Source organism: Protomyctophum parallelum (genome assembly GCF_964188405.1).
Source record: "Protomyctophum parallelum genome assembly, chromosome: 3".
NCBI classification, from domain to species: Eukaryota; Metazoa; Chordata; class Actinopteri; order Myctophiformes; family Myctophidae; genus Protomyctophum; species Protomyctophum parallelum.
In genome coordinates, this window is record NC_139698.1 from 6520645 (window position 1) to 6547291 (window position 26647).

A 26647-nucleotide genomic window follows, 5' to 3' on the forward strand; every position below is an offset into this window, starting at 1 on the left:
CTCTGTGACCGCCCTGTCTGTCCACAGGTCCTCCCCGCTGTCCCCGGTGGCGGCGCCCTCCCTCGGCCAGACAGACAGACAGCGGGAGGACGGCCTCGGGAACGAGACGAAGAGACACGCCAAGAAGGACAAGCGCAAAGACAAGAAGTCCAAGCGCGACCGAGGTGGTGGAGGAGGAGGAGGAGGAGGAGAGGCGGTCAGGGAGCCGAGCGATGGCGGCGGCAAGGACGAAGGCGTTAAGAAGAGAAATAAGAAGGAGAAGAACGGGAAGTCGAGACACGCGACGGGACGGGAGGAGAGAGGAGGAGAACGGAGCGACGAGACGACGAAGGACGAGACGGGTGAGGAGGAGGAGGAGGAGGAGGAGGAGGAGGAGGAGGGGGCGAGAGGAGCGCAAGAGGACCCACAGCGAGGCGTCGGCAACGCCGCGGCCGAGAGTCCGAGCTCCGATCTCCCTCCGAGACCGCCCGCCGCGCCTCCGAGCACCACCTCCTCCTCCTCCTCCTCTGCCGCTGCAGCTCCCTCGTGCGCGCCTCCTCCTCCTCTCCCCCCCCTCCTCCTCCCCCTCCTCCTCCTCCCCAGCGCCCGCCGCCCCTCCCCCCCGCCCTCCGGAGCAGGACAGTCGTCCCCTGAAGAAGAGGAAGGCGCGGCGGCCCAGCTGGACCGCCAAGCTGAGGGAAGCCACGCCCACCACGGCGGCTTCCGACTCCGCCCAGCCGCCGTTGCCGCCACCGCCGTCGTCGTCGCCACCGCCGCCACAGGCTGACCAACCGCACGCCGCCGCCACTCCTCCAAGGTTAGAATAGTTGTTATAGTTTGTTTTACCCTTTTCTTCAAATTCAGTTTTTAGAGCGGGTTTGCAAGTTATTTGTTTTTATTTTTGTTTAGTTTCTATTATGTGTTGGTGTTAGTTTTAATTGTTTTCATACAAGTATTGTAATAAAAAAGTGTGTAATAAAAACTCAAAAGAAAATTATGCCATTTAATGAAAAATATACTTTTTTCACGAGATGAAGAAAACCTTGTATTTTCTTAAACAAAGCAATACTGCCTCATCAAAGTTGGTGTTGTGACTTTATATAGTGTCAATGACTTGCATGAGAGGTGATAGTTGCTTTAGCAGACAGTTTGAGGGTCCAATGGAGTTACATAGGAGGTTTTGTCCCAAGCACTTTTTAATACTTTCCATTGGTTCAATATTTTTTTTAGTTTTAGTTTTTTTAGGTGGTTTCTCCCAAAGATTATACACGTTCAGTTACTGTTGGACAATCAATGAGAAAAAGTTAAACAAAGGGCATTCTGTCTTTCAGTTTCAGTTTGTTAGTTTTGTAAACACACAATACAGCTTCAGTTAGTTATCTGTTTTCCTTATTTTTCCAATTTGTTTTCCAACTTTACAATTTAGGCATTTAGCAGACGCTTTTAATCCAGAGCGATTTACATTAAGCTAGAACAAAAATCATATACATAAAAAGTAGTTATCATGAAACATGCGTAAGCTAAGACCATAACAGTGGAATATATCTATATAATGAAACTATATATATAAACTATACATATAATATACTATATGCATATACTGTATAGTACTATAAAGTGCTATGACTACATAAAAATAAATTCTAGTGCTGTCTACGTAAGACAGTTATCTGCCGTTTATAGCTATAAGTCTGTAGTTTTGCATAACTACAATAACCTTGCACCCCTCCTCCGCCCACAGCCGAGTGACCTCCGACCCCTGCCCCGCCCACAGCCGAGTGACCCCTGACCCCTGCCCCGCCGCGGCGTCCGCCGCTCCTACTACGTTCCCCGCCCGGAAGCGGGGTCGCCCCAGGTCGCACACCCCCGACACGCCCAAGCCCCTCCCCGTGGGAGCGCCCCTCCCCGTGGGAGCGCCCCTCCCCGTGGGAGCGCCCCTCCCCGTGGGAGGGCCCCTCCCCGTGGGAGCGCCCCTCCCCGTGGGAGGGCCCCTCCCCGTGGGAGCGCCCCTCCCCGCGGGCGAAGGTGCGCCACCGCCCAAACCACCCTCCAGGAAGGATACGGCCGCCACCGCCTCCTCCTCCTCCGCCCCGCCCCCCAGCCCCGTCGCCACGCTAAGCTCCACCCCCAGGTAGGCCTCTCAACGATTATCACGCGATCGTCTTAAGATTCGCTAATTGTTTGAGATAATTGCAACTGTGTTTGAAAAGCCAAAGATCGCAATTGTAACAGAAGTGGACCGCGCAGGGAAACGTTTCATTGACGGGACCACAGCGGAAGCGAGCGTTGCCTTACTAGCTATCAGCGATATCTTTCTGAGTCAATAGAAATCAATAAATGACGAGAATCTTGTCATTGGCACAGAAAGAGTAAAAAAAGAAAGCTGAAATAGCACGCAAAGTGGTGCGTTGTAAGCTTGTAGATCAGCTATTTCCGCAATGTTTTTTTAAACCTTTTTATGAATGTCAGTCATTTATTTGTATATTTCAGTTATTTGTCATATCTGCCCTGTGCATTTTATGATTACTTACGAGGCAAATGAGCGTTGCACCTGTCACAGACGGCGGCCGTTAATTGGGCCGCACGCTCATTCCATCTTCATACCAGCTGTTTAAACTGGAAGTTTGCACTTAAAGGTGCAGTGAAATGAGAGACGTTTTTCACACTTTTAGACCATATCCGTGGTCATCATATGGGCATACCTAACAATGGATGCCAATTATTTTAGAAAATTCTCATTTCTGTGTGTTTTTATATCAAAGGTCCATTAAAACGATTGCATTATTTATTTATTAAAACGAAAACGTGCTGCGTGATGACGTGTAGAGATACACATCGATAAAAGCCAATAACAATGAAGCTCACCCGTTTAATTTCCCATATTTGCGCGTCCGTCCATCACAGCTGCTACTGATTACAGAATACTCCGTTTTTATTTCCATTCCAGATAACATCCAGACAGTGTATTACTCGCTTTCAACTTAATCATCACGCTAGAATATGTATCTGAAAACATTATATGGAAGAAATAAGCCACATAACAGTAAACTGGTACAGCTGGCCGACCATATGATTTATAAACAAACAACGCCACGCTGTTGCGCCTAGCATAGCTACCGTCCCTAGCTACCGTCCCATCGCCTGAAGGGATGCGACGCTCTGATTGGTTCAGAAACTTCAGACGGGTGTTTCATGTTGAAACACCATTTTCATGTTGTTCACCATTTCCGTTTCACTGCGCCTTTAAACTGTTGCTGCTCCACCCCGTCTGTCGATTTGGATCTGCTGTTTAGGTACGGGGGATTCATCGCCAAACCATAATAAATATATTGCTCATTTTATATTCAATGCATATATAGGCTATTCCATTCATGAGTTGTCCTGACTGAAGTGTATTCTTTATTCATGACGTTCCAATGTTTCCAACGCCAAAAACACAAAGTAAATCTCAATTACTACTCAATTATTTGTGTGATGACTCATTAATCGTCAACTTAAATTTGCATTGGTGACAGCCCCGCCCCCAGGAAGAGAGGACGTCCTCCCAAAAGGCCCCTCCTCCTCCTGGCTCCGCCTCCTCAGGAGCACGCCGCAGGAGACGGCGGAACTGAAGACGGGTAAGATGTGCTGCTTTTTATTTATATATTTTTTAAATCACATCCGTGTAAAGTGAGGGGCGATCTTATACATTTCACCCACTTCTTTAAACCCGTGACTCGACGATGAAATCCAAATTCCTGATCCTTCTCCATCTCTTTGACAGGAGCAGCTCCGGCTTCGGGGCGGAGAAGGAGAAGCAGCGCAAGAACAAGAACAAGAGCAAGGACAGCAGCCGCGATCTGAAGATCCGGAGGCTGATCGGAGAGATGAAGAAGAGGCAGAGGAAGAGGCTCCACAAGGGGGCGCTCTGCTCCAGGTACGGAGGGGGAGGAGGAGGGGGGAGGGGGAGGAGGGGCAGGGGGCAGGAGGGAGGGGAGGAGAGCAGGAGGCCGGACGGAGGGAGATGCACGCAAGACTCATGCAGAGACGATGGCGACGTCTCAGGCGCTGTCCGCTCTCTCCGCAGCTTCCTTTGGCGCCGGGGGGGGGCCTGAGGGACGCCAGATCAACGTCAGCAAGAGAGGAACCATCTACATGGGCAAGAGGCGCGGCCGCAAGCCCAAAGCGGCGGCGACGGCGACGACGACGACAACGGCGAGCGACTCCAAGTTCTCCCACTGTGCAGCGCAGCAGCAGCAGCAGCCCGGAACCGGCCCGTTCGGTAGCGGCATCCGCAACGCCAACCCTCCCTCGTCCTCCTCCTCCTCCGAGACCTCCTCCTCTCTTTTCTCCTCGGGACACGCCCTCTTCCCCCCCATGTGCCACCCCTTCCCCTCGCCCTCCCTCACCCACTCCAGCGGCGCCCAGAGCCCGTACAGCGAGGCCGGGGGCTTCGCCACGCCCGAGCAGCAGCAGCAGCAGCATCATCAGCGCCACGCCTCCCCCCTGGTCTTCCCGCCCTCCTTCTGCCTCCCCTCCCCCAGCTCCTCCTGCCCCTCCCCCCGCCCGCCCTCCAACTACTCCTCCTCCTCGCTGTCCCTCTCCCCGCTCTCCTCCTCCTCCCTCTTCCCCTCTTCCTTCGCTATAAAGAAGAGCGCCGTTGGCAGCGTGGGCAGCGGCGGCTGCCCGTGCCTGGGGCGCCCTCACTTCCCGTTCCACCACGCCTCCTGCAAGCTCTCCTCCTCCTCCTGCTGCTCCTCGTCTCTCTCCCCGCCGACCCACCACCTCCTGAAGGAGCCGGGCGGCCCGGGAGGCGCCTCGCCGCGGAGCGAGTCTCACCACAGCGAGGAGACGCTGCCCAGCGACAGCGGCATCGGCACCGACTGCAACAGCGTGTCGGGGGGCGGCGGCGGTGGCGGCGGCGGCGGCGGGGGGGGCGAGGGGCCCACCAGAGGGGGGGGCCGGCTGGGCGGAGCCGGAGCCCTCAGGATGGGCGCGGTGGCGCCGCCCGCGGCGGGGGCTCAGACGCGCCCCTCGCCTTCCTCCCGCTCCTCCTCCTCCTCCCTGCTGCTCCTGGACCGCCCCTCTCCGGGCGGCTCGCCCCTCCCCCTCCCCGGAGGCAGCGTCCACAGACAAGGTATTCTTTGATGTTTGAAATCGGCAAGAGCAACAATCAACATTTAAAAAAAAAAGATCGGTTATGGCAGCGAAAATATGGAATAGTTGTGACAATGACCAAAAAATATATGCAATTCAATCTATAAATGTAAGAAAATGTTTAAAGATAATATAGTTGATAAATATTAAACATTTAACCTTTTATGATTTATTATCACCAATATCACAACAGAGCGTCGCAGTCCCTCCCCCTCTCAGAATGACGAGTGGCCCAGGAAATGAATCCCAATGCATTTTGCCCATAGGCTTTTCTTAAAGTATTTATACGGTTTTATATTTAGACGGTTACGCCGCGGACAAAGCCAACTCGGATCGTGCCAAATCATGACAATGATCACAATATTTTGGGCCGATCAAATCATTAGAAAGAAGAAAATAAAGGCAGGAGACAACACTATTTGTTTCGTTTTTCTTCTCATAAATTATTTGATCGGCCCAAAACATTGTGTTCATTGTCATGATTTGTCACGATCCGAGTTGGCTTTGTCCGCGGCGTAACCGTCTTTAAATAAATACTTTAGGAAAATCCTATGGGAGAAATGCATTGGGATTCATTTTCTGGGCCACTGGTCGTTCTGAAAGGGGGAGGGACTGCGACACTGTATTGGCAAAGTGATGCAACCAAATGTCAAATACAAAATAAATATAAGCTACGAGTACTTCAACCTTACACCTTCTCGGGTCCAAATATGTTCCGTAGAGTGTGTTGTAATTAACTATGTTTAAATGCTTTAATGACCGAAATAAACGATTCATTCCTTCATTCAAGCCCCGCCCCCTGCCATGGCGCCATCGGAGAGACACCGGGACAGGGACAGACATGGCGGCGGCGGCAGGCGGAGGGACTTGGACCAGCGTCTGTCCTCCTTCCCGCCGTGCCTGTGTCCCTCCTGTTGTCCCTGTCTGGGACAGCAGCAGCAGCACGCCGCCAAGCGTCCCTTCCCCCACCACCACTACCCCCCCCACGTGGTGGACTACTGTCCCTGCCTGGAGGCGGGGGGCGGCGCCGCGGTCGTCCCCCCCTCCTCGCTGAAGAGACCGCGCGGCAGCGGCGGCGGCAGCAACAAGCACCACCGCAAGAAGCACCGCAGCGACGGCGGTAACAACCTGCTGCTCCCCTCCTCCTCCTCCTCCCGCCACGCCCCCCACCACCACGACCCCGACTTCCTGTCCGAGCTGGACGAGCTCATCGGCCAGTTCGGAGAGTCGCTGCGCATCGGGCGGAGAGGGGGCGTGGCCGGCGGCTGCTGGCCCCCGTCCAGGAGGGGGTCCTCCCGGGACTTCTTCCTGCAGGACGGCAGCGGCGGCGGCGGCGGCGTCGTCATCGGCGGCGGCGGGAGACGGCATCACGGGTAGGGACTGTTCACGCATTCTGTAGTGTACGGGGACCCCATTCTGACCTGAGATCAGATTCTAACGCACAGAAGAATGGTGGTTCTTTAATGCATTTTGACCTGAGATCAGATTAAAAAAAATGTCTTAAATCCTGACAGTTTAAAAAAATAGCAGACCTACAAGCTCATAGCGCGCCACTCGGTGGCGCGCTATGAGCTTGTAGGTCTGCTATTTTTCAATAGCTAAAGCACGACATGATGCTAACACCAAAAGGGGTTCCCGCCCAGAATGGGTTAAAGGACCACTTCACCACTTTTCAACCTATCTTCATATAATAGGTCCTCACTAATAATCATGATAAAATGGCACGATTTTGTTCTACTCAGTCTGTGTCTCATAGGAGGGCTGTGTGGCAATTCAGAAACCGTCTTCCAGTGACATCATCATTAGGCAGATTTTTTTTTGAACAAGATGTTTTTTTTTTTACAAAAATGTTTAGATTTTCATTATCGTGAGAACGATGGCTTCCATTTTCGCATTGCAACTTTTCAGTACTAGAAAGCCTGCAGTTTCTATTAGCTTGGATTCCCCATCGATGATGTCACTGGAAGACGGTTTCTGGACTGCCCACAGCCCTATATGAGACACAGACCAAGTAGAAAAAAACGATTATTAGTGTGGACATATTATATGAAGATAGGTTGAAAAGTGGTGAAGTGGTCCTTTAAGCATTATGTTATAGTACTTTAGCTATTGAAAAACAGCAGATCTACAAGCTCATAGCGTTGCACCGAGTGCCGCGCTACGAGGGTCTGCTATTTTACGAAAAATCGCAAAAATGTGGTGCAAATCTTTGAATATATATTCTTTCAGAGCAAACATTTTTTAACTCTGATCTTTGCTTCTGAGAGGTTCCTGGAACAACGTATTTTCAGATGGGGGGTCGGTGGCCAATTTCATATATTTGTTGGGGTCCTTGACATGAAATATTGAGCGCCACTGACACTGAGTAGTTAATGCAATGGTTCCCAAACTTTTTCAGCCCGTGACATAAAACAGAAATTAGACATTCGCCCCCGGGACCAAAACTAGTGACAATAGCAGATTTACAAGCTCAACAACGGTATGGAATATCTTAGATGTTTCATGGATTTCTTCACTAATGAAACAATCTGAAAAAGATTAAAATAAAAAATCTTTGAGTTTGTTTTTAATTCATGAAATTCAATTAATGCTTTTGTGGGAAAGTTTTTTATTTTATTTTATTTTTTTATATAATAATTAAAAACCAAATGTAGGAAACAAAAACTAAGGGGACCCGTAACAATGTGTCCGCGACCCACAAGTGGGTCCCGATCCACTGTTTGAGAAACAGTGGTTTAATGGGTTAAAGGACAACTTTAGTTTTTTTCAACCAAGGTTCATGTTTTAGGTTGTTATTAGAGAAAGTAAAAGATGAGTCTTTCATTTGCTGCTTTCTTTCGTTTTAGGGATTTTAGCTATTTTTGACAGGGGGGCGGGGGCATTCGAGCATTTTATGGTGATTTATTTTTGTATTATTTACTATAGTCCTAATAAACCCCAGGAAATTACATTTGGCCACAGAAGATCACATGATCTACTGAATGTGAAGGTAGCCTACTGGGGGAAGGCTTATACTGTGTGTATAGGCTGAATATGTCAGTTTGTCACATTCAATAGATCCCGTGATATTTTGTGGTCAGATGTAATTTCTTGGGGTTTATTAGGACTATAGTAAATAATAAAAAAAATAATCGCCATAATATTTTGTAAAAAAAATACATATTTAGCCACATGCTCGAATGCCCCCGCCCCCCTGTCAAAAACTGCTAAAATCCCCAAAACAAAAGAAAGCAGCAAATGAAAGAAAATGAACACTCACCTTTTAGTTTCTCTAATAACAACCTAAAACATGAACCTTGGTTGAAAAAAACTAAAGTTGTCCTTTAAGAAGAAAACACTTTGATCACTAAATCCTGAATTCAAAGTCATACGATTTGTCACACGCGTTACCGCGGTGAATTTTGTTTTGACCCTTGATCTCTTGGAGCGCTGAGCCGCAGCCAAGGAACGGTGAGCTGCAGCCGTGCCGCGCTCGGGAACCATTTTGATTGGTTGATTTGACCCTCCAATCTTTGGCTTTGGGTTCTCATTTTGGTGTCGGCATCATGTTATGCTTTAGCTATTGAAAAATAGCAGATCTACAAGCTCATATCGCGCCACCGAGTGGCGCGATACGAGCTTGTAGGTCTGCTATTTTTGTAAAAATCGAAGAACGACTGACATTTTTAGAATCTGATCTCGGGTCAGAATGGGTTAATCAGACCAGTGTGTGTCCAGTGGAAACCCTCGTATGAATCTGATCTCAGGTCAGAATGGGTTAAATATGACAAGGAATGGGTCAACTACAATGTCACGGTGCTCACACAGGCCGACTCACGGGACGCCACATCCATCGTCGGCCTCCGGGGGGCGCTCCTCCTCCTCCTCCTCCTCCAACATCTACAGGATCAACCTGAACGGCTTCTACTCGCCTCACCCCTCGGTGGCCACGCCCTTCTACCCCTCGCCCTGCCAGCCCCTCCTCCGCAGGGCGCCCTGTGGCTGCCCCGCCCCCTCCAAGCTCCTCCCCCAGGTGAGTCTGCATGTCACGTGTTAAAACTCATTCGCCGCGCCAAAGACGTCGTCTTTAACATATTTTTCTTGTTGTAAAAAAAAAAATCATTAACATGGTGAATCAACATCTTGATGAATGTCATCAAGATGTGATTCACCATGTTAATAAAGGACCACTTCACCACTTTTCAACCTATCTTCATATAACAGGTCCTCACTAATAATCATGAAAAAATGGCATGTTTTTTTTTTTTGGGGCAGTTTAGAAACCGTCTTCCAGTGACATCATCATCAGGCAGATTTTTTTTTAAACAAGATTGTTTTACAAAAATGTTTAGATTTTCATTATCGTAAGAACGATGGCTTCCATTTACGCATTGCAACTTTTCCTGCTGTTTCTATTAGCTTGGATTCCCCATCGATGAACTGGAAGACGGTTTCTGAACTGCCCACAGCCCTCCTATGAGACACAGATCGAGTAGAAAGAAACTGCGCGATTTTTTTTCATGATTATTAGTGAGGACTTATTACTGTATATGAAGATAGGTTGAAAAGTGGTGAAGTGGTCCTTTAAGAGAATTACGTGGCCGGAACCAGGCCGGTTAAGACATGAGGTTAAGAGAATTACATGGACGGTTAAGGTTAGAGTTAGGGGCAGAGATAGCCGTTACGGTCAGTCGTTAACCCATTCTGACCTGAGATCAGATTCATACCAGGTTTCCACTGGACACACACACACTGGTCTGATTAACCCATTCTGACCTGAGATCAGATTCTAAAAAATGTCAGTCGTTCTTCGATTTTTCAAAAAATAGCAGACCTACAAGCTCGTAGCGCGCCACTCGGTGGCGCGATATGAGCTTGTAGATCTGCTATTTTTCAATAGCTATAAAGCATAACATGATGCTAACACCAAAATGGGTCCCCGTTCAGAATGGGGTTAAGACATGAGGTTAAGAGAATTACATGGACGGTTAAGGTTAGAGTTAGGGGTAGAGATAGCCGTTACGGTCAGTCGTTAAACAACGCGACCAATGGCTGTCATGTACAAACGTCAGTATGTAGAAATGGCTTCATTGAATGGTGTTTATGACGGAGATTAAAGGTATATTCAGTGATTTCACTCAAAAAACCATAGGTTTCGTTTTTGGCTGTGGGACCCAGCCTTTCGTCCAATCAGGATAGAGAGTCAAAAACGAAACCTAAGGTTTTTTGACCCTCCCCAGGGGTTAACTGGGGACAGGGAGGAACTCCTTATATGGTCAGCACACTCTATAGTAGGGAGGATTATCACAACAAAACAAAGAAATAAGTGATATTTGAATTAAGTGAAATCACTGAACATCCGGAGCCGCTAATTTTCGTTTTGCTTGATGTTGCTTACCTCCCCCCCCTCCCTCTCCCCACCCTTCCCTCCCCCCCCCCCCCCTGCCCCCCCTGCCCCCTCCCCCCCCCCTCCAGGACGGCATAGACGAGCTGGGCTTCTACACCAGAGGGTACCCCCCCCCCCCAACGCCCCCCGCCGGCCCCCCCCACCACCAGCTCTACTCCCCCCACCACCACCACCACCACCCCTCCTCCTCCCACCACCACCCCCCCCACCACCACCACCACCACCACCCGCACCCACACCACCTCCACCCGCCAACGCCGCCGCCGCCACACCACACCCCTCCTCCCCCCCACCAGTACGCCACCGCCCACCCCCCGCATCACTTCCTGCTCAACCCCGCCCGCTTCCACCGGGGGCGCCGCAGCAGGCTGCTGCTCCGCGGCGGGGAGGCGGGGCTAGGAGGAGGAGGAGGAGGAGGAGGAGGAGGAGGAGAGGGAGGTTAGTTAGTTAGTTTTATTCATATCGGTCATTGTTAATCCCATTTTGGGGGCGGGAGACCTTTTTGGTGTTTTAAGCATTATGTTATGCTTTAGCTATAGGGTCTACCACTATCTCCCGGAGGGGGCGTTAACATATGTGTCACGTGGTAGCGGCCGCCATGTTGGCAGGCATTTCTGCTTTGTTTACAGTCAGCGACCATCCGTGTGCGTTCTACTTTTTAAAACACCAGAGGGAGTTCAACGAGCTCGTTCCTGGCGACAACACAGTGAGCCAACACCAGGATGGAAAGAAAAAACGTCGGCCTCGACATACCTTACAACAAGGACAAGCATTAAATGTAGTCGCATTAGTGGTGGTAGAAGATCGAATCCTCTGTTCAGTCAGTGTGTTCATAGGGGTCGAGACCGTCAATATCCTTGATTTTGTTGAGGTAACGCTCCTTTTCCTCAAAGTTAAGCTTGTCCTTGTAAGCAAGGTATGTCGAGGCCGACGTTTTTTCTTTCCATCCTGGTGTTGGCTCACTGTGTTGTCGCCAGGAACGAGCTCGTTGAACTCCCTCTGGTGTTTAAAAATTAGAACGCACACGGATGGTCGCTGACTGTAAACAAAGCAGAAATGCCTGCCAACATGGCGGCCGCTACCACGTGACACATATGTTAACGCCCCCTCCGGGAGATATTGGTAGACCCTATAGAAAAATAGCAGATCTACAAGCTCATACCGCAAGCTTGTAGGTCTGCTATTTTTGAAAAATCGTGTAAATGTGGCGCAAATCCTGACAGAAAACTGTCAGGATTTAGAAGACATTGTATACATTTCGACGTCAGGCCTAAATGGGTTATTTTTTTAAAGTTTCATGACATTTAACCCATTCTGACCTGAGATCAGATTCATACGAGGTTTCCACTGGACACACACTGGTCTGATGAACCCATTCTGACTTGAGATCAGATTCTAAAAATGTCAGTCGCTCTTCGATTTTTCAAAAATAGCAGACCTACAAGCTCGTATCGCGCCACTCGGTGGCGCGATATGAGCTTGTAGATCTGCTATTTTTCAATAGCTAAAGCATAACATGATGCTGACACCAAAATGGGTGCCCGGTCAGAATGGGTTAAGTTTTCGTGTTTTTTTTATGACCTCACTTACACCCAAACAACCTGAACTTTTTAACATTCAGTGCGTTTTCTGTGGTCTGGGATTTTTCTCTGTGTCTGTGAAGCCTTTTGAGCTGCAGTGGAAAACGGTGACATCTGCTGGCAGATTCCTGTCATAATATACGGGATTTGTGTGACTGTTACTGTACATCAAGTCAGCAGGAAAATCAGAGCACTTGAGCCAGAAAACGCCAGACCACAGAAAATCTACTGAATTAAAACTCATTCAGTGCCACAGGTGGATACCAGTTTTGGCCTTCGTTGCCGCCGAACAGTGGCGTGCACAGATAGACACTAGGGGGTGCTAGAGCACCCCCTGCCCTTTTGGCAATGTGCTAAAAAAAAAAAAAAAACATTTTATTTCTTTCCCTAATTTGTAGTGTGTGGACCATGCGGTGACATTGATCCAATCTTGATAAAAAACGCTTCTACTATATTATTTAGGCCCCCCCACAATCTAAAGCTATGTTTCTATGTCAGTGGTTCTTCTGCAAAAAAATAAATAGCAGACCTACAAAGCTCGTAGCGCGCCACTCGGTGGCGTGCTATGAGCTTGTAGATCTGCTATTTTTCAATAGCTATAAAGCACCAAAATGGGTTCCCGGCCCAAAATGCGCTGCACAAGGTGCCCTTTTTTTTCACTTGAGCACCTGCCCCTCTAAATGTCTGTGCACGCCACTGCCGCCGAAGCCCATTATAAAAAATAAAAGAAAGAAAATGTAATTCTATTGTGCATGTCATGTGCATATCATCACCTGCACACCAGATTAGAGGAATGTTCAAATATGGATTAATACAAATAAAAAATTTAAAAACGAATAGAACAAATAAAAATATAACACCAGGGGGAGGCGTCCAAAGGCGTCATGTGGCACTGAGACAGTAAAAGTTCAGGTTTTTTTTGGGTGCAATTGAGCTCAGAAAATACGAAAAATGATGTCACAATCCCTTTATAAACAGAACAGTTGTTGGACATGCAGTACAAACCCCGTCTTCATTTCCTGGAAAATGTATATTTTGGAGTTAGCTGGTTTCTTCCCGACAGCAGAGATTTTTTACCATCATCACCATCTAAAATGATCATTGATATTTTTGTATGAATTGACTTTATCTTTCCATGTGTTTGTCTCTCTCTCTCTCTCTCTCTCTCTCTCTCTCTCAGGCGACAGGGAGACGGGAGGCGGAGGAGGTTGCGGGTGTGGAGGAGGAGGAGGAGGCCGAAGCGAGAAGCGAAAGCGCAGACACCTCCTTCGTCAGCGCGAGCAGGAGGAGGCGCTGGGTGGAGGCGAGGAGGAAGAGGAGGAGGAGGAGACAGCGGAGAGGAGGAGGAGGCTGACGGGGGTCAAAGGCGGGGGACAGAAGCCCAGGTCAGGGTTCATGCACGGCGTGGCCGGCGAGAGGAGACGGGAGGTGGCGGCGGCGGCGGCGGCGCCGAGCGGGGCAAAGGAGTCGGCTTGGCAGCAGCGCAGGTACGCCAGGAGGGGCATTAGCCAGGTGTGCACCAGCCAGGTGTTGACTTCTAAGGTCTCAGATTGTTACTGTTCAATTAATTAACAGTTTGACTGATTTAAAAGCTTAACCCGCATTTTAATCAAATACCCTACACTGCCGAGATTGTTGTATTACCTTTAGACTAGAGCATACGCTGAATTATTTGGGTTTTTTATCCGTGAAAATCTGGCGAAAAAAGCTTCCCCCGTTTGTTTTGATCCGATCGCACCACCCGCCATCTTGGCTGGTGACGCGATCGCAGCACAAGATCCTCCTCCATGAGGAGATGTAGTCCAATAATTTGCATTGGCCTCAATTTCCCAGAAGCCCTAGCAGCCCACAGCATGTGTTGATTTCCGGTTTCGTCATCAAAACGAAACCATCTAGTCTCTATCTCCGCGGCAAAGACAGAGTTTAGTTTTATTTATTACAATACGGCGGATTAAACACATAAAACAAAAGGCGGGAATGTCGTAAATAGCAGCGCCAGTAACCATATATTATATATATATTTTTTACTTTCTACCTCAATTTGTATGCCGAATATCTGAATATAACTATGGGTTAACGTAAGTGTAGCAACAGTAAATGCTTCTTGCAGTAAATGCTTCTTATTTGACATGATTCCACAGAGCAGAAGACGGAGTGCTCTGGCCACGTTCGGGTGTCTATGGTTAAACTTTAGACGGATGTATCGCGTGTTGTTGCCTGCTGCCTTATTGTGCCTCAACAGATTGTTGGTTCAGCGCCACCTAGTGGTCACCAGTTTAGGCTCTGAGTGCCAGATCTCCCATTATAAAAAAAAGAGGGCGTTTTAAATTAAATTAAAAAAAAATATATATATATATTTAGACGTCTTTACGGGCATGGCACTCAGTGCATAGTTGATTTAGAGACGGGATGACGTCCCTGGCACTTAACCCATTCTGACCTGAGATCAGATTCTAAAAATGTCTATTACATCCTGACAGTTTCATTATTAACCCATTCTGACCTGAGATCAGATTCTAAAAGTGTCTTCGATTTTTCAAAAATAGCAGACCTACAAGCTCGTATCGCGCCACTCGGTGGCGCGATACGAGCTTGTAGATCTGCTATTTTTAAATAGCTAAAGCATAACATGATGCTGACACCAAAATGGGTGCCCGGTCAGAATGGGTTAAACAGTTTTAATGGTGGCCATATGGATTTGGGGGGCATGGGCTCAATTAGTTTTTTTAACCGTCATAGATGATAAATCCACTGAAAAACGGACCTTTGCTCTCCGCGGTCACGAAGGTATCAGGGACCAGACCACCCCACTAATTGTCTCTTTTCGCCCCTCCAAGTGAATAGCGAAAATGTTCGCTATCTCGGAAGTGGGGCTTATGTTGTAAGTCTTTTTTTTTTTTTGTGAAAAAAGAGGCTGAAAAGCAGCACAAAAGAAACCGCGTACATAATGGGCTGAGTCAAAAACAGTGATATTTATCACTTATTTAGTGACCATTTATTTTATGGAGTAAAGCTAATTCTTGAGAGCAGAAAATGGTTTGCAGACTTTTCTTATTCTGTAAATCCTTTTTGTTTTTGTTTTGCCAACCCCTATTTCTTTTCTGAAATTTCACCTCTGCAGGTACGGGAAAGACTCCCTCTTCTCGTCTTCCTCTTCGACGGAGGCCTCCTCTTCCTCCTGCGCTCCTCCTCCTCCTCCTCCTCCTCCTCCTCCGTCGGAGAGGTTCCGACACGTGGGCGCGTCGGCGCTGCTCTCCTCGCCGCGGCTTGGCTCCTCCCACCTGGCGCTGTTCGGAGGCGGGTGGGGGGGCCTGGGGGCCGGGGGGGGCGGCGGCGGTGGCTGGAGGGACTTCTCCCCCCCCGGGAGGGGCGCCGTGGACCGGCAGGCAGCCAGAGGAGGAGGAGGAGATGAAGACAAGAGGGACGAAGACGAGGTGAGATAATCGCCATTATTTCTGAGTAATAGTTCTAATCCTTTCCGTTCATCTTTTTTGGGTTCGTCTTTGATTGGTTGATTGATTGATTGATTACTTTATTAGCAATATTATTAACATTAGGTAGTGTAGTAATCTACACTCTACAATCTACAATAAGTCTACTAATTATTTGTTAATTATCTTTATGGGTTTGTTTTCTCACCTGCACTACATCTCAGAGCCAACATTTGTACTTTTACTCCACTACAATTATTTGAAAAAGTTAATTTGGAGATTTAAATTTTGATTAGAAAACATCCATTAACCACTTCAACCCAGATACATTAGGGCCATTTGATTTTAGACTTTGGTAGATAGATTTTGGTAGATAGATTTTGTACACATTCTGCACAATGACTATTTTTACTTTTAGTCCTTTAAGTACATTTTGATGCTGATACTTTTGTACTTTTACTCAAGTACATTTTCAAGTCCGTACTTTTACTTGTAACAAAGTGGTTTTAAATTGCAGTATTGGTACTTTTACTTAAGTAAAACAATTGAGTTGACTGCTTTTCCCAGCACTGCTTATGCCATCTCTGCCTATTCATTTGGGTCAAACTGACCCCTGGCTGTTACCCTTTCATTTGGGTCAAACTGACCCCTGGCTGTTACCCTTTCATTTGGGTCAAACTGACCCCTGGCTGTTACCCTTTCATCTGGGTCAAACTGACCCCTGGCTGTTACCCTTTCATCTGGGTCAAACTGACCCCTGGCTGTTAACCTTTCTGGGTCAAACTGACCCCTGGCTGTTACCCTTTCATTTGGGTCAAACTGACCCCTGGCTGTTACCCTTTCTGGGTCAAACTGACCCCTGGCTGTTACCCTTTCATTTGGGTTAAACTGACCCCTGGCTGTTACCCTTTCTGGGTCAAACTGACCCCTGGCTGTTACCCTTTCATTTGGGTCAAACTGACCCCTGGCTGTTACCCTTTCATTTGGGTCAAACTGACCCCTGGCTGTTACCCTTTCTGGGTCAAACTGACCCCTGGCTGTTACCCTTTCATTTGGGTCAAACTGACCCCTGGCTGTTACCCTTTCATTTGGGTCAAACTGACCCCTGGCTGTTACCCTTTCATTTGGGTCAAACTGACCCCTGGCTGTTACCCTTTCTGGGTCAAACTGACCCCTGGCTGTTACCCTTTCATTTGGGTCAAACTGACCCCTGGCTGTTACCCTTTCATTTGGGTTAAACTGACCCCTGGCTGTTACCCTTTCTGGGTCAAACTGACCCCTGGCTGTTACCCTTTCATTTGGGTCAAACTGACCCCTGGCTGTTACCCTTTCATTTGGGTCAAACTGACCCCTGGCTGTTACCCTTTCATTTGGGTCAAACTGACCCCTGGCTGTTACCCTTTCTGGGTCAAACTGACCCCTGGCTGTTACCCTTTCATTTGGGTCAAACTGACCCCTGGCTGTTACCCTTTCATTTGGGTCAAACTGGCCCCTGGCTGTTACCCTTTCTGGGTCAAACTGACCCCTGGCTGTTACCCTTTCATTTGGTTCAAACTGACCCCTGGCTGTTACCCTTTCATCTGGGTCAAACTGACCCCTGGCTGTTACCCTTTCATTTGGGTCAAACTGACCCCTGGCTGTTACCCTTTCATTTGGGTCAAACTGACCCCTGGCTGTTACCCTTTCTGGGTCAAACTGACCCCTGGCTGTTACCCTTTCATTTGGGTCAAACTGACCCCTGGCTGTTACCCTTTCATTTGGGTCAAACTGACCCCTGGCTGTTACCCTTTCTCCCCCAAGGGAGAAAAGACGTCAACTAAAATGTCATGATCTTGACAGGCCTATGAGGAGGAGGAGGATGATGACGATGAAGACGACGACGACGATGATGATGAGGAGGAGGAGAGAGGGGAAAGCCCCGCCCCCTCTCCCCTGCACACCAACCTGTTTGCCTCTGCTGCCGTGGCGACCGGGGGGAGGGGCCCCACGAGAGCCAGGACCAATAGGAGCCCAGGAGAGAGGAAGGAGGGGTCCGTTTGGACCGAGACGAGAGAAGGTGAGGAAGGAAGGAAGGAAGGATGGATGGATGAATACCCACATCTCAAAATATGTTATTCCTAGGACCCCCCAGAAGCAAAGATTGTAGTTAAAAATGTTCACTTAAAATGCTGTGGCATTCACAACGCTTTTGGCTCGTAGATTGATACTTCGACAATGGAAGTCGGGGAAACCTCCCTCGTTCAAACAGTGGGTCAAAGAGGTCCTCTCCATGATTCCCCTAGAGAAACTAAGGTACAACCGTAGTGGTTCTAAAGATAGATACATTATGACTTGGACCCCTTTCATAGAGTTTGTAGAAAGTATACCTTTCACTTAAACCCATATTCCCTTGTACAATCTGATACCTCACACCAAACCTGACATTGGGCGACCTCTGGTTGGAGGCCCTCAGTAAGTAGACAGTTGGATATAGAGCAATTTACTATCTAAACTGAAAGATGGATACAATGTATGTAACCTAGATACCATACCCTGATGGAAAATGCTGTTTATTTTATTTATTTTATTTTATTATTATTATTATTTTCTGTACTGTCTTGTACTGTCTGTCTTTGTTTTATTTGTCTTGTTCTGACCTTGATTGGGGGGGGGGATATTTACATGTCGGATACAACAAAATGTACACATATGTTTTTTCATTTATTCATCAATAAAAATCAAAATAAAGTGTTTAAAAAAAAAAAATGTTCACTTAAAATCCAAATGTTAAGTGAACAGGTAGACAGGCAGACAGACAGGCAGGCAGGCAGGCAGGCAGTTAGGCAGACAGACAGGCAGGCTGTAATGTGAATTTTAGAATGCCAACTACAGTGCTAAATATATGCATTATTGTGTATTTATCTTCCTTCCATTAACCCGTTCTGACCGGGCACCCATTTTGGTGTCAGCATCATGTTACGCTTTAGCTATTTAAAAATAGCAGATCTACAAGCTCGTATCGCGCCACCGAGTGGCGCGATACGAGCTTGTAGGTCTGCTATTTTTGAAAAAAATCGAAGAACGACTGACATTTTTAGAATCTGATCTCAGGTCAGAATGGGTTCATCAGGACCAGTGTGTGTGTCCGGCGGAAACCTCGTATGAATCTGATCGCAGGTCAGAATGGGTTTAAGTCTCTTTGCTCACCAATGAGCTCAGTCTAATTCATGCAGCTGTCAAATCTAACAGCTGACTTGACTCCTCCACGCTGTCAGCAAAAGGTATAGTTATTTGTGTGTCGCCCTTTTGTTTAGCGCAGATCCGTATATGGACATTCAGTGTGACATCTCTGTTAGGACCAGACTATAAGGACTGTCTGAGAATGGGGTTTGGGAGGTTTTGGAACAGGCAAGGAGGCCTGTTCCTCACTCTCTGTATGTGTTGTTACTCTGCTCAATCTTCTTAATTAAATAGATTATTTAATCGACAACAATGGATGAATACCCACAACTCAAAATGTGTAGTTCCTAGGACCCCCCAGGAGCAAAGATTGTAGTTAAAAATGTTCACTTAAAATCCAAATTTGAAGTGAACAGGTAGACAGGCAGGCAGGCAGACAGACAGACAGACAGACAGACAGAAATTCAACTTGAAATGATTAGAAATAGGAGATGATTATGGAAAAATAGGAGCATTCCTGACACACACACACACACACAACACACACACACACACACACACACACACACACACACACACACACACACTGGGACAACGTGTGTACCCATCATAATGTGTTTTTAATGCGGTTCCCAGAAAGGCCTGTGATCTGGTCTGTTGGGGAAGTGTTGTGACATAGCACCCACGCACACACGCACACACACACGCACACACGCATGCACCCACGCACACACGCACGCACGCACGCACGCATGCACGCACGCAGCTGGAAAGTAACTAAGTACATTTACTCAAGTACTGTACTGAAGTGCCATTTTCACTTATTTGAGTTACTTTCTTCAGTATTTTCAACTTAAACTGTTACTTCTACTCCACTACATCTCAGAGGCAATATTGTTGTAGCCTACTTTTCACTCCACTGCAATTATTTGAAAACTTTAGTTACTAGTTACTTTGCAGATTTTCATTATACCACTTCAGCCCTATATAGCCATTTGAAAATAGCAGACGTACAAGCTCACAATGCTCACAATGCGTCGCATTGTACAATGAGCTTGTACATCTGCTATTTTCAAAAGATGTTGAAACATTGTATTCATTTGTAACCTGTGTGTTTCTACTCTGCAGTATTTTAACTTGTAGCAGAGTGTTTCTACTCTGTGGTATTTAAACTTGTAGCAGAGTGTTTCTACTCTGCTGCATTTAAACTTGTAGCAGAGTGTTTCTACTCTGCAGTATTTAAACTTGTAGCAGAGTGTTTCTACTCTGTGGTATTTCAACTTGTAGCAGAGTGTTTCTACTCTGTGGTATTTCAACTTGTAGCAGAGTGTTTCTACTCTGTGGTATTGTAACTTGTAGCAGAGTGTTTCTACTCTGCAGTATTTAAACTTGTAGCAGAGTGTTTCTACTCTGTGGTATTTTAACTTGTAGCAGAGTGTTTCTACTCTGTGGTATTGTAACTTGTAGCAGAGTGTTTCTACTCTGCAGTATTTTAACTTGTAGCAGAGTGTTTCTACTCTGTGGTATTGATATACTTAGTGGTATTTCTTCTTCCACCGCGGCTAATCTGTAAACCATGTGTACGATGACTCACCTCACTGTACCGCTAAGTCACTGTTTGTGTGCGTGCGTGCGTGCGTGCGTGCGTGCGTGCGTGCGTGCGTGTGTTCGTGCGTTGCTTTGCGTTGCGTGCGTGCGTGAGTCACTGTGTGTGTGCGTGCGGGAGTCACTGTGTGTGCGTGCGTGCGTTTGCGTGCGTTTGCGTGTGTGTTTTTGTGTGAGTTTGCGTGCGTGCGTGCGTTTGCGTGCGTTTGTGTGCGTTTGCGTGCGTGCGTACACTACGCCCTCACAAGAGAAACCGTAGTTTTTTTGGTTGATACTGATTTTGGGGCTTATGGTTAGGAATCATTTAGCAATCTGGGAAGGCATTTGGTAGAAAATAAAGGAAGAGAAATACATATTTCTTTCCCTCTTAAGGCTTTGACAGATTGTGCTGTCAGCAGAATGCGCATTGAGAGATTAGACTTTTTAGAGGTTAGGTTTAAGAATTGGGCTTTGGAGCTTTGCCCTGTGTTTAATTATTTATGATGCACGTCGGTCGGGTGTCGTGCTCCAGAAATAGACGATCCACAAGCTCACAACGCGTCACGGAGAGACCACGTTGTGAGCTTGTAGATCGGCTATTTTCAGCTTTCCAAGTGTTTGGGTTATAATGGGATTCATAAAAGCACCTCCCTGCTGCTTGCTGTTTCATATTGAAATAATGGGTGTTCACCAAGGCCCTGTCTTAGGGGTGGGCAGTTAAAACCGATATTTAGAATAAATAAACGACTCAACGTAAGGGATAAAAACGGGACGCCCAAAACATTTTCCTTGTTTCTCTGCAGCCACGAGAAGAAACCGGAGAGCAGAGCGACGCTCACATACGGGTATTTAGAGAGCAGAGCGACGCTCACATACGGGTATTTAGAGAGCAGAGCGACGCTCACATACGGGTATTTAGAGAGCAGAGCAAACCGCTCACATACGGGTATTTAGAGAGCAGAGCAAACCGCTCACATACGGGTATTTAGAGAGCAGAGCAGCGCTCACATACGGGTATTTAGAGAGCAGAGTGACGCTCACATACGGGTATTTAGAGAGCAGAGTGACGCTCACATACGGGTATTTAGAGAGCAGAGCGACGCTCACATACGGGTATTTAGAGAGCAGAGCGACACTCACATACGGGTATTTAGAGAGCAGAGCGACGCTCACATACGGGTATTTAGAGAGCAGAGTGACGCTCACATACAGGTATTTAGAGAGCAGAGCGACGCTCACATACGGGTATTTAGAGAGCAGAGCAGCGCTCACATACGGGTATTTAGAGAGCAGAGCAGCGCTCACATACGGGTATTTAGAGAGCAGAGCAGCGCTCACATACGGGTATTTAGAGAGCAGAGCAGCGCTCACATACGGGTATTTAGAGAGCAGAGCAAACCGCTCACATACGGGTATTTAGAGAGCAGAGCAAACCGCTCACATACGGGTATTTAGAGAGCAGAGCAAACCGCTCACATACGGGTATTTAGAGAGCAGAGCAAACCGCTCACATACGGGTATTTAGAGAGCAGAGCAGCGCTCACATACGGGTATTTAGAGAGCAGAGCGACACTCACATACGGGTATTTAGAGAGCAGAGCGACGCTCACATACGGGTATTTAGAGAGCAGAGCGACGCTCACATACGGGTATTTAGAGAGCAGAGTGACGCTCACATACGGGTATTTAGAGAGCAGAGCGACGCTCACATACGGGTATTTAGAGAGCAGAGCGACGCTCACATACGGGTATTTAGAGAGCAGAGCGACGCTCACATACGGGTATTTAGAGAGCAGAGCAGCGCTCACATACGGGTATTTAGAGAGCAGAGCGACGCTCACATACGGGTATTTAGAGAGCAGAGCGACGCTCACATACGGGTATTTAGAGAGCAGAGCGACACTCACATACGGGTATTTAGAGAGCAGAGCGACACTCACATACGGGTATTTAGAGAGCAGAGCGACGCTCACATACGGGTATTTAGAGAGCAGAGCGACGCTCACATACGGGTATTTAGAGAGCAGAGCGACACTCACATACGGGTATTTAGAGAGCAGAGCGACACTCACATACGGGTATTTAGAGAGCAGAGCAGCGCTCACATACGGGTATTTAGAGAGCAGAGCGACACTCACATACGGGTATTTAGAGAGCAGAGCGACGCTCACATACGGGTATTTAGAGAGCAGAGCGACGCTCACATACGGGTATTTAGAGAGCAGAGCGACGCTCACATACGGGTATTTAGAGAGCAGAGCGACGCTCACATACGGGTATTTAGAGAGCAGAGCGACGCTCACATACGGGTATTTAGAGAGCAGAGCAAACCGCTCACATACGGGTATTTAGAGAGCAGAGCGACGCTCACATACGGGTATTTAGAGAGCAGAGTGACGCTCACATACGGGTATTTAGAGAGCAGAGCGACGCTCACATACGGGTATTTAGAGAGCAGAGCGACGCTCACATACGGGTATTTAGAGAGCAGAGCGACGCTCACATACGGGTATTTAGAGAGCAGAGTGACGCTCACATACGGGTATTTAGAGAGCAGAGCGACCCTCACATACGTGTATTTAGAGAGCAGAGCGACACTCACATACGGGTATTTAGAGAGCAGAGCGACGCTCACATACGGGTATTTAGAGAGCAGAGCGACACTCACATACGGGTATTTAGAGAGCAGAGCGACGCTCACATACGGGTATTTAGAGAGCAGAGCGACACTCACATACGGGTATTTAGAGAGCAGAGCGACGCTCACATACGGGTATTTAGAGAGCAGAGCGACGCTCACATACGGGTATTTAGAGAGCAGAGCGACGCTCACATACGGGTATTTAGAGAGCAGAGCGACGCTCACATACGGGTATTTAGAGAGCAGAGCGACACTCACATACGGGTATTTAGAGAGCAGAGCGACGCTCACATACGGGTATTTAGAGAGCAGAGCGACACTCACATACGGGTATTTAGAGAGCAGAGTGACGTTCACATACGGGTATTTAGAGAGCAGAGCGACACTCACATACTGGTATTTAGAGAGCAGAGCAGACCGCTCACATACGGGTATTTAGAGAGCAGAGCGACGCTCACATACGGGTATTTAGAGAGCAGAGCGACGCTCACATACGGGTATTTAGAGAGCAGAGCGACGCTCACATACGGGTATTTAGAGAGCAGAGCAGCGCTCACATACGGGTATTTAGAGAGCAGAGCGACGCTCACATACGGGTATTTAGAGGTCGCCAAGTTTTGTTTATGCCGAGCGCTTCATGGCCGTGAGCCCTTCAAAGTCGTCAGCTGACATTTAACCCATTCTGACCTGAGATCAGATTCATACGAGGGTTTCCACGGGACACACACTGGTCTGATCAACCCATTCTGACCTGAGATCAGATTCTAAAAATGTCAGTCGTTCTTCGATTTTTCAAAAATAGCAGACCTACAAGCTCGTATCGCGCCACTCGGTGGCGCGATACGAGCTTGTAGATCTGCTATTTTTCAATATCTAAAGCATAACACGATGCTGACACCAACATGGGTTCCCGTTCAGAATGGGTTTAAAAAACTGAAACGTTGATAAAACAACAGTTTAAAATGGAACTAACGAGGAAAACTAGGACGACTTTTGACGACTTCTGCACCGTTTCCCACTGTGGTTTCAACCCTATTTCAAAATGGCGCAGAGAATGACACGTATAGGCGGAAGAAGAATTTTAGTAACGATATGCATTTTTGTCAAAGATGTGAATCAAAAAGCTCTCTCTCTCTCTCTCTCTCTCTCTCTCTCTCTCTCTCTCTCTCTCCCCTCTCCCAAGGTGCCTCGGGGCGGCGGCGGCCCGTAGGACTCGAACCGGCCGCCCTGTTGTGGGGCGGCGGCGGCGGCGTTGGCACCGAGGCGCCCGTTAAGAAGCGCGGTCCGGGCAGACCCAGGAAGTACCCCCCGCTGCCCTCCTCCTCCTCCTCCCACCACCACCTCCCCCTGGCCTCCCCCCACCCCCGCACCACCCCCCACCACCTCCTGAACGCACGCAGGGAGGAGGCGGCGGGAGGAGGAGGAGGAGGGGGAGGAGGGGGAGGAGGAGGGGAGGACAGGGAGTTGTGCACGCAGCTGAAGAGAAAGAGAGGCCGGAAGCAGAAGTACCCCAGCGCCCCCTGCAGTCAGAGGTAGGCACTGATTTAAACACATAGTAGTGTAGTGCTGCAGGGGAAAAATGGTAAATGGTGCATTCATATAGCGCCTTTTATCCAAGGTGCTTTAACAGAGGTTGTGCATTACATTCACCCATTCACGCATTCACACACACATTCACACACACATTCACACACATTCACACACATTCACACACACATTCACACACATTCACACACATTCACACACATTCACACACATTCACACACACATTGACACACATTAACACACATTCACACACACATTCACACACATTCACACACACATTCACACACATTCACACGCCCGTGGCAGAGGAGGAAACCATGCAAGGGCACCAACCTGCACATCTGGAGCATTTAGGGCTTCAGGGGCAGGGCAGTGTTGTAGTGCTACTTTTAGAAGTGGGGGGACTCCGGCGTGCACACATGCATGCACATTTGCGTACACGTGCGCTATACGTGCACAGACACACATTATAAAACATGCAGATGTGTATAGCCTATTTAGAAACAGGGTTTACAATTCTTAATCGCATCCAAAAAAAGAAAATGAGAAAAACTTTTTTGCCCCAAAAATAGTTTTGTACCAATTTTGTACCATGCTTATCCAGGATTCCTGTACAGGATCTCCTCACTGGTCAGCAAAAACACCTTGAAGACCCTAACAAGAGCCCTCATACAAGGTTTCTTCGACTATGCATGCACCTCATCGTATCACAGCACCTCAAATGCCCTTAAAACTAGGCTCCAGACTTCAGAATCAGCACTCAGCACATCGTAATTTCGTTTTTTCTGCCTGGAAAAATGACAATAAAGTTTTTCTGATTCTGATTCTGATAGGCTCCAGACTTCCCAAAACAAACTGGTCAGGCTACTACTTGGCCTCACCTCCCCGAGACCCACCTCACCCCTGCCCACGTTGTCTGCCCACTCCTTTAACCCATTCTGACCGGGCACCCATTTTGGTGTCGGCATCATGTCATGCTTTAGCTATTGAAAAATAGCAGATCTACAAGCTCATAGCGCGCCACCGAGTGGCGCGCTACGAGCTTGTAGGTCTGCTATTTTTGAAAAATCGAAGAACGACTGACATTTTTTAGAATCTGATCTCGGGTCAGAATGGGTTAATCGGACCAGTGTGTGTCCAGTGGAAACCTCGTATGAATCTGATCTCAGGTCAGCATGGGTTAACACATGGTTTCCATGTCCAACCAGTAATCTAATCTATTCAACACATGGTTTTCAGCACTGTGTGCTAAACCAGTGCCTTTTCTCTCTCTTTTTTATTCATTCTATCATTCTATCACTCTATCACTATATCACTCTATCACTCTATCACTCTATCACTCTATCACTCTATCACTCTATCACTATCACTCTATCACTCTATCACTCTATCACTCTATCACTCTATCACTATATCACTATATCACTCTATCACTCTATCACTCTATCACTCTATCACTCTATCACTCTATCACTCTATCATTCTATCACTCTATCACTCTATCACTCTATCATTCTATCATTCTATCATTCTATCACTCTATCACTCTATCTCGCTTCATCCCTTTTCTTTTTTTAGTGTCGTCGTGGAGGACAGACCAGAGAGCTGCGTCGCCGCGCCCTCGTCGTGTTTCGTCCAATCGGAGATTGAGCAGGGCTCGCCCCGAACTGCAGCCGGCCAATGGGAGGAGGGGGAGGAGGAGGAGGAAGAGGAGGGGGAGGTGGCGGAGGAGGAGAGGTCTGAAGGTCCTCCCACCAAGAAGTTCCTGAGGGCGGGGCTCTACTCTGACGACTATAAAACTACAGAGTGAGATACAGTTTGAACTAGTGTGTGTGTGTGTGTGTGTGTGTGTGTGTGTGTGTGTGTGTGTGTGTGTGTGTGTGTGTGTGTGTGTGTGTGTGTGTGTGTGTGTGTGTGTGTGTGTATATGTGTGTGTGTGTGTGTGTAAATCTAAATTCTCTCCAAGGTATTTGATCAGAACAGAACCTGTTCTGTCCTAATTTCTGACCTTAACCATGAAGCATCTGAAGAGAGATCAGACTCCAGAATCACTTAGGTCAGGATGAGGTCTAATGTGGTTTTTGAGAGGCGCTAGCCCCTCCTATGCACAGCTCTGTGTGTACGTTATGTCCATTTGAGCACGGAATGTGTTTTTGTAGGACGGAATGGGATGATTTGATTGGCTGAGAACGGAATGTGATGTATG

General features: G+C 47.8%; 2 protein-coding genes across 3 annotated transcripts in view; both read left to right on the forward strand.

Moving 5' to 3' along the window:
- Positions 1–1857, forward strand: part of LOC310855655 (uncharacterized protein) — a 44077-nt gene extending 42220 nt beyond the window's left edge. The window contains exons 7-8 of the mRNA XM_083760755.1: positions 28–796; positions 1721–1857. Coding sequence (XP_083616881.1) covers positions 28–766 — 739 coding nt within the window. The 3' untranslated portion in view covers positions 767–796; positions 1721–1857. The remainder of the gene's footprint in view (positions 1–27; positions 797–1720) is intronic.
- A 2047-nt stretch (positions 1858–3904) lies between these two features.
- The window catches only part of LOC310855654 (uncharacterized protein), a 50273-nt gene continuing 27530 nt past the window's right edge, over positions 3905–26647 (forward strand). For both annotated transcript variants that reach the window (XR_014569009.1, XM_083760754.1), the window contains exons 1-10: positions 3905–5095; positions 5906–6488; positions 8923–9127; positions 10570–10939; positions 13262–13568; positions 15203–15515; positions 17352–17568; positions 24080–24428; positions 25046–25117; positions 26020–26247. Coding sequence is in view for 1 of the 2 variants with exons in the window: in XM_083760754.1 (XP_083616880.1) it covers positions 4009–5095; positions 5906–6488; positions 8923–9127; positions 10570–10939; positions 13262–13568; positions 15203–15515; positions 17352–17568; positions 24080–24428; positions 25046–25117; positions 26020–26247 (3731 nt within the window). In the remaining variant the exon portion in view is untranslated. The remainder of the gene's footprint in view (positions 5096–5905; positions 6489–8922; positions 9128–10569; positions 10940–13261; positions 13569–15202; positions 15516–17351; positions 17569–24079; positions 24429–25045; positions 25118–26019; positions 26248–26647) is intronic.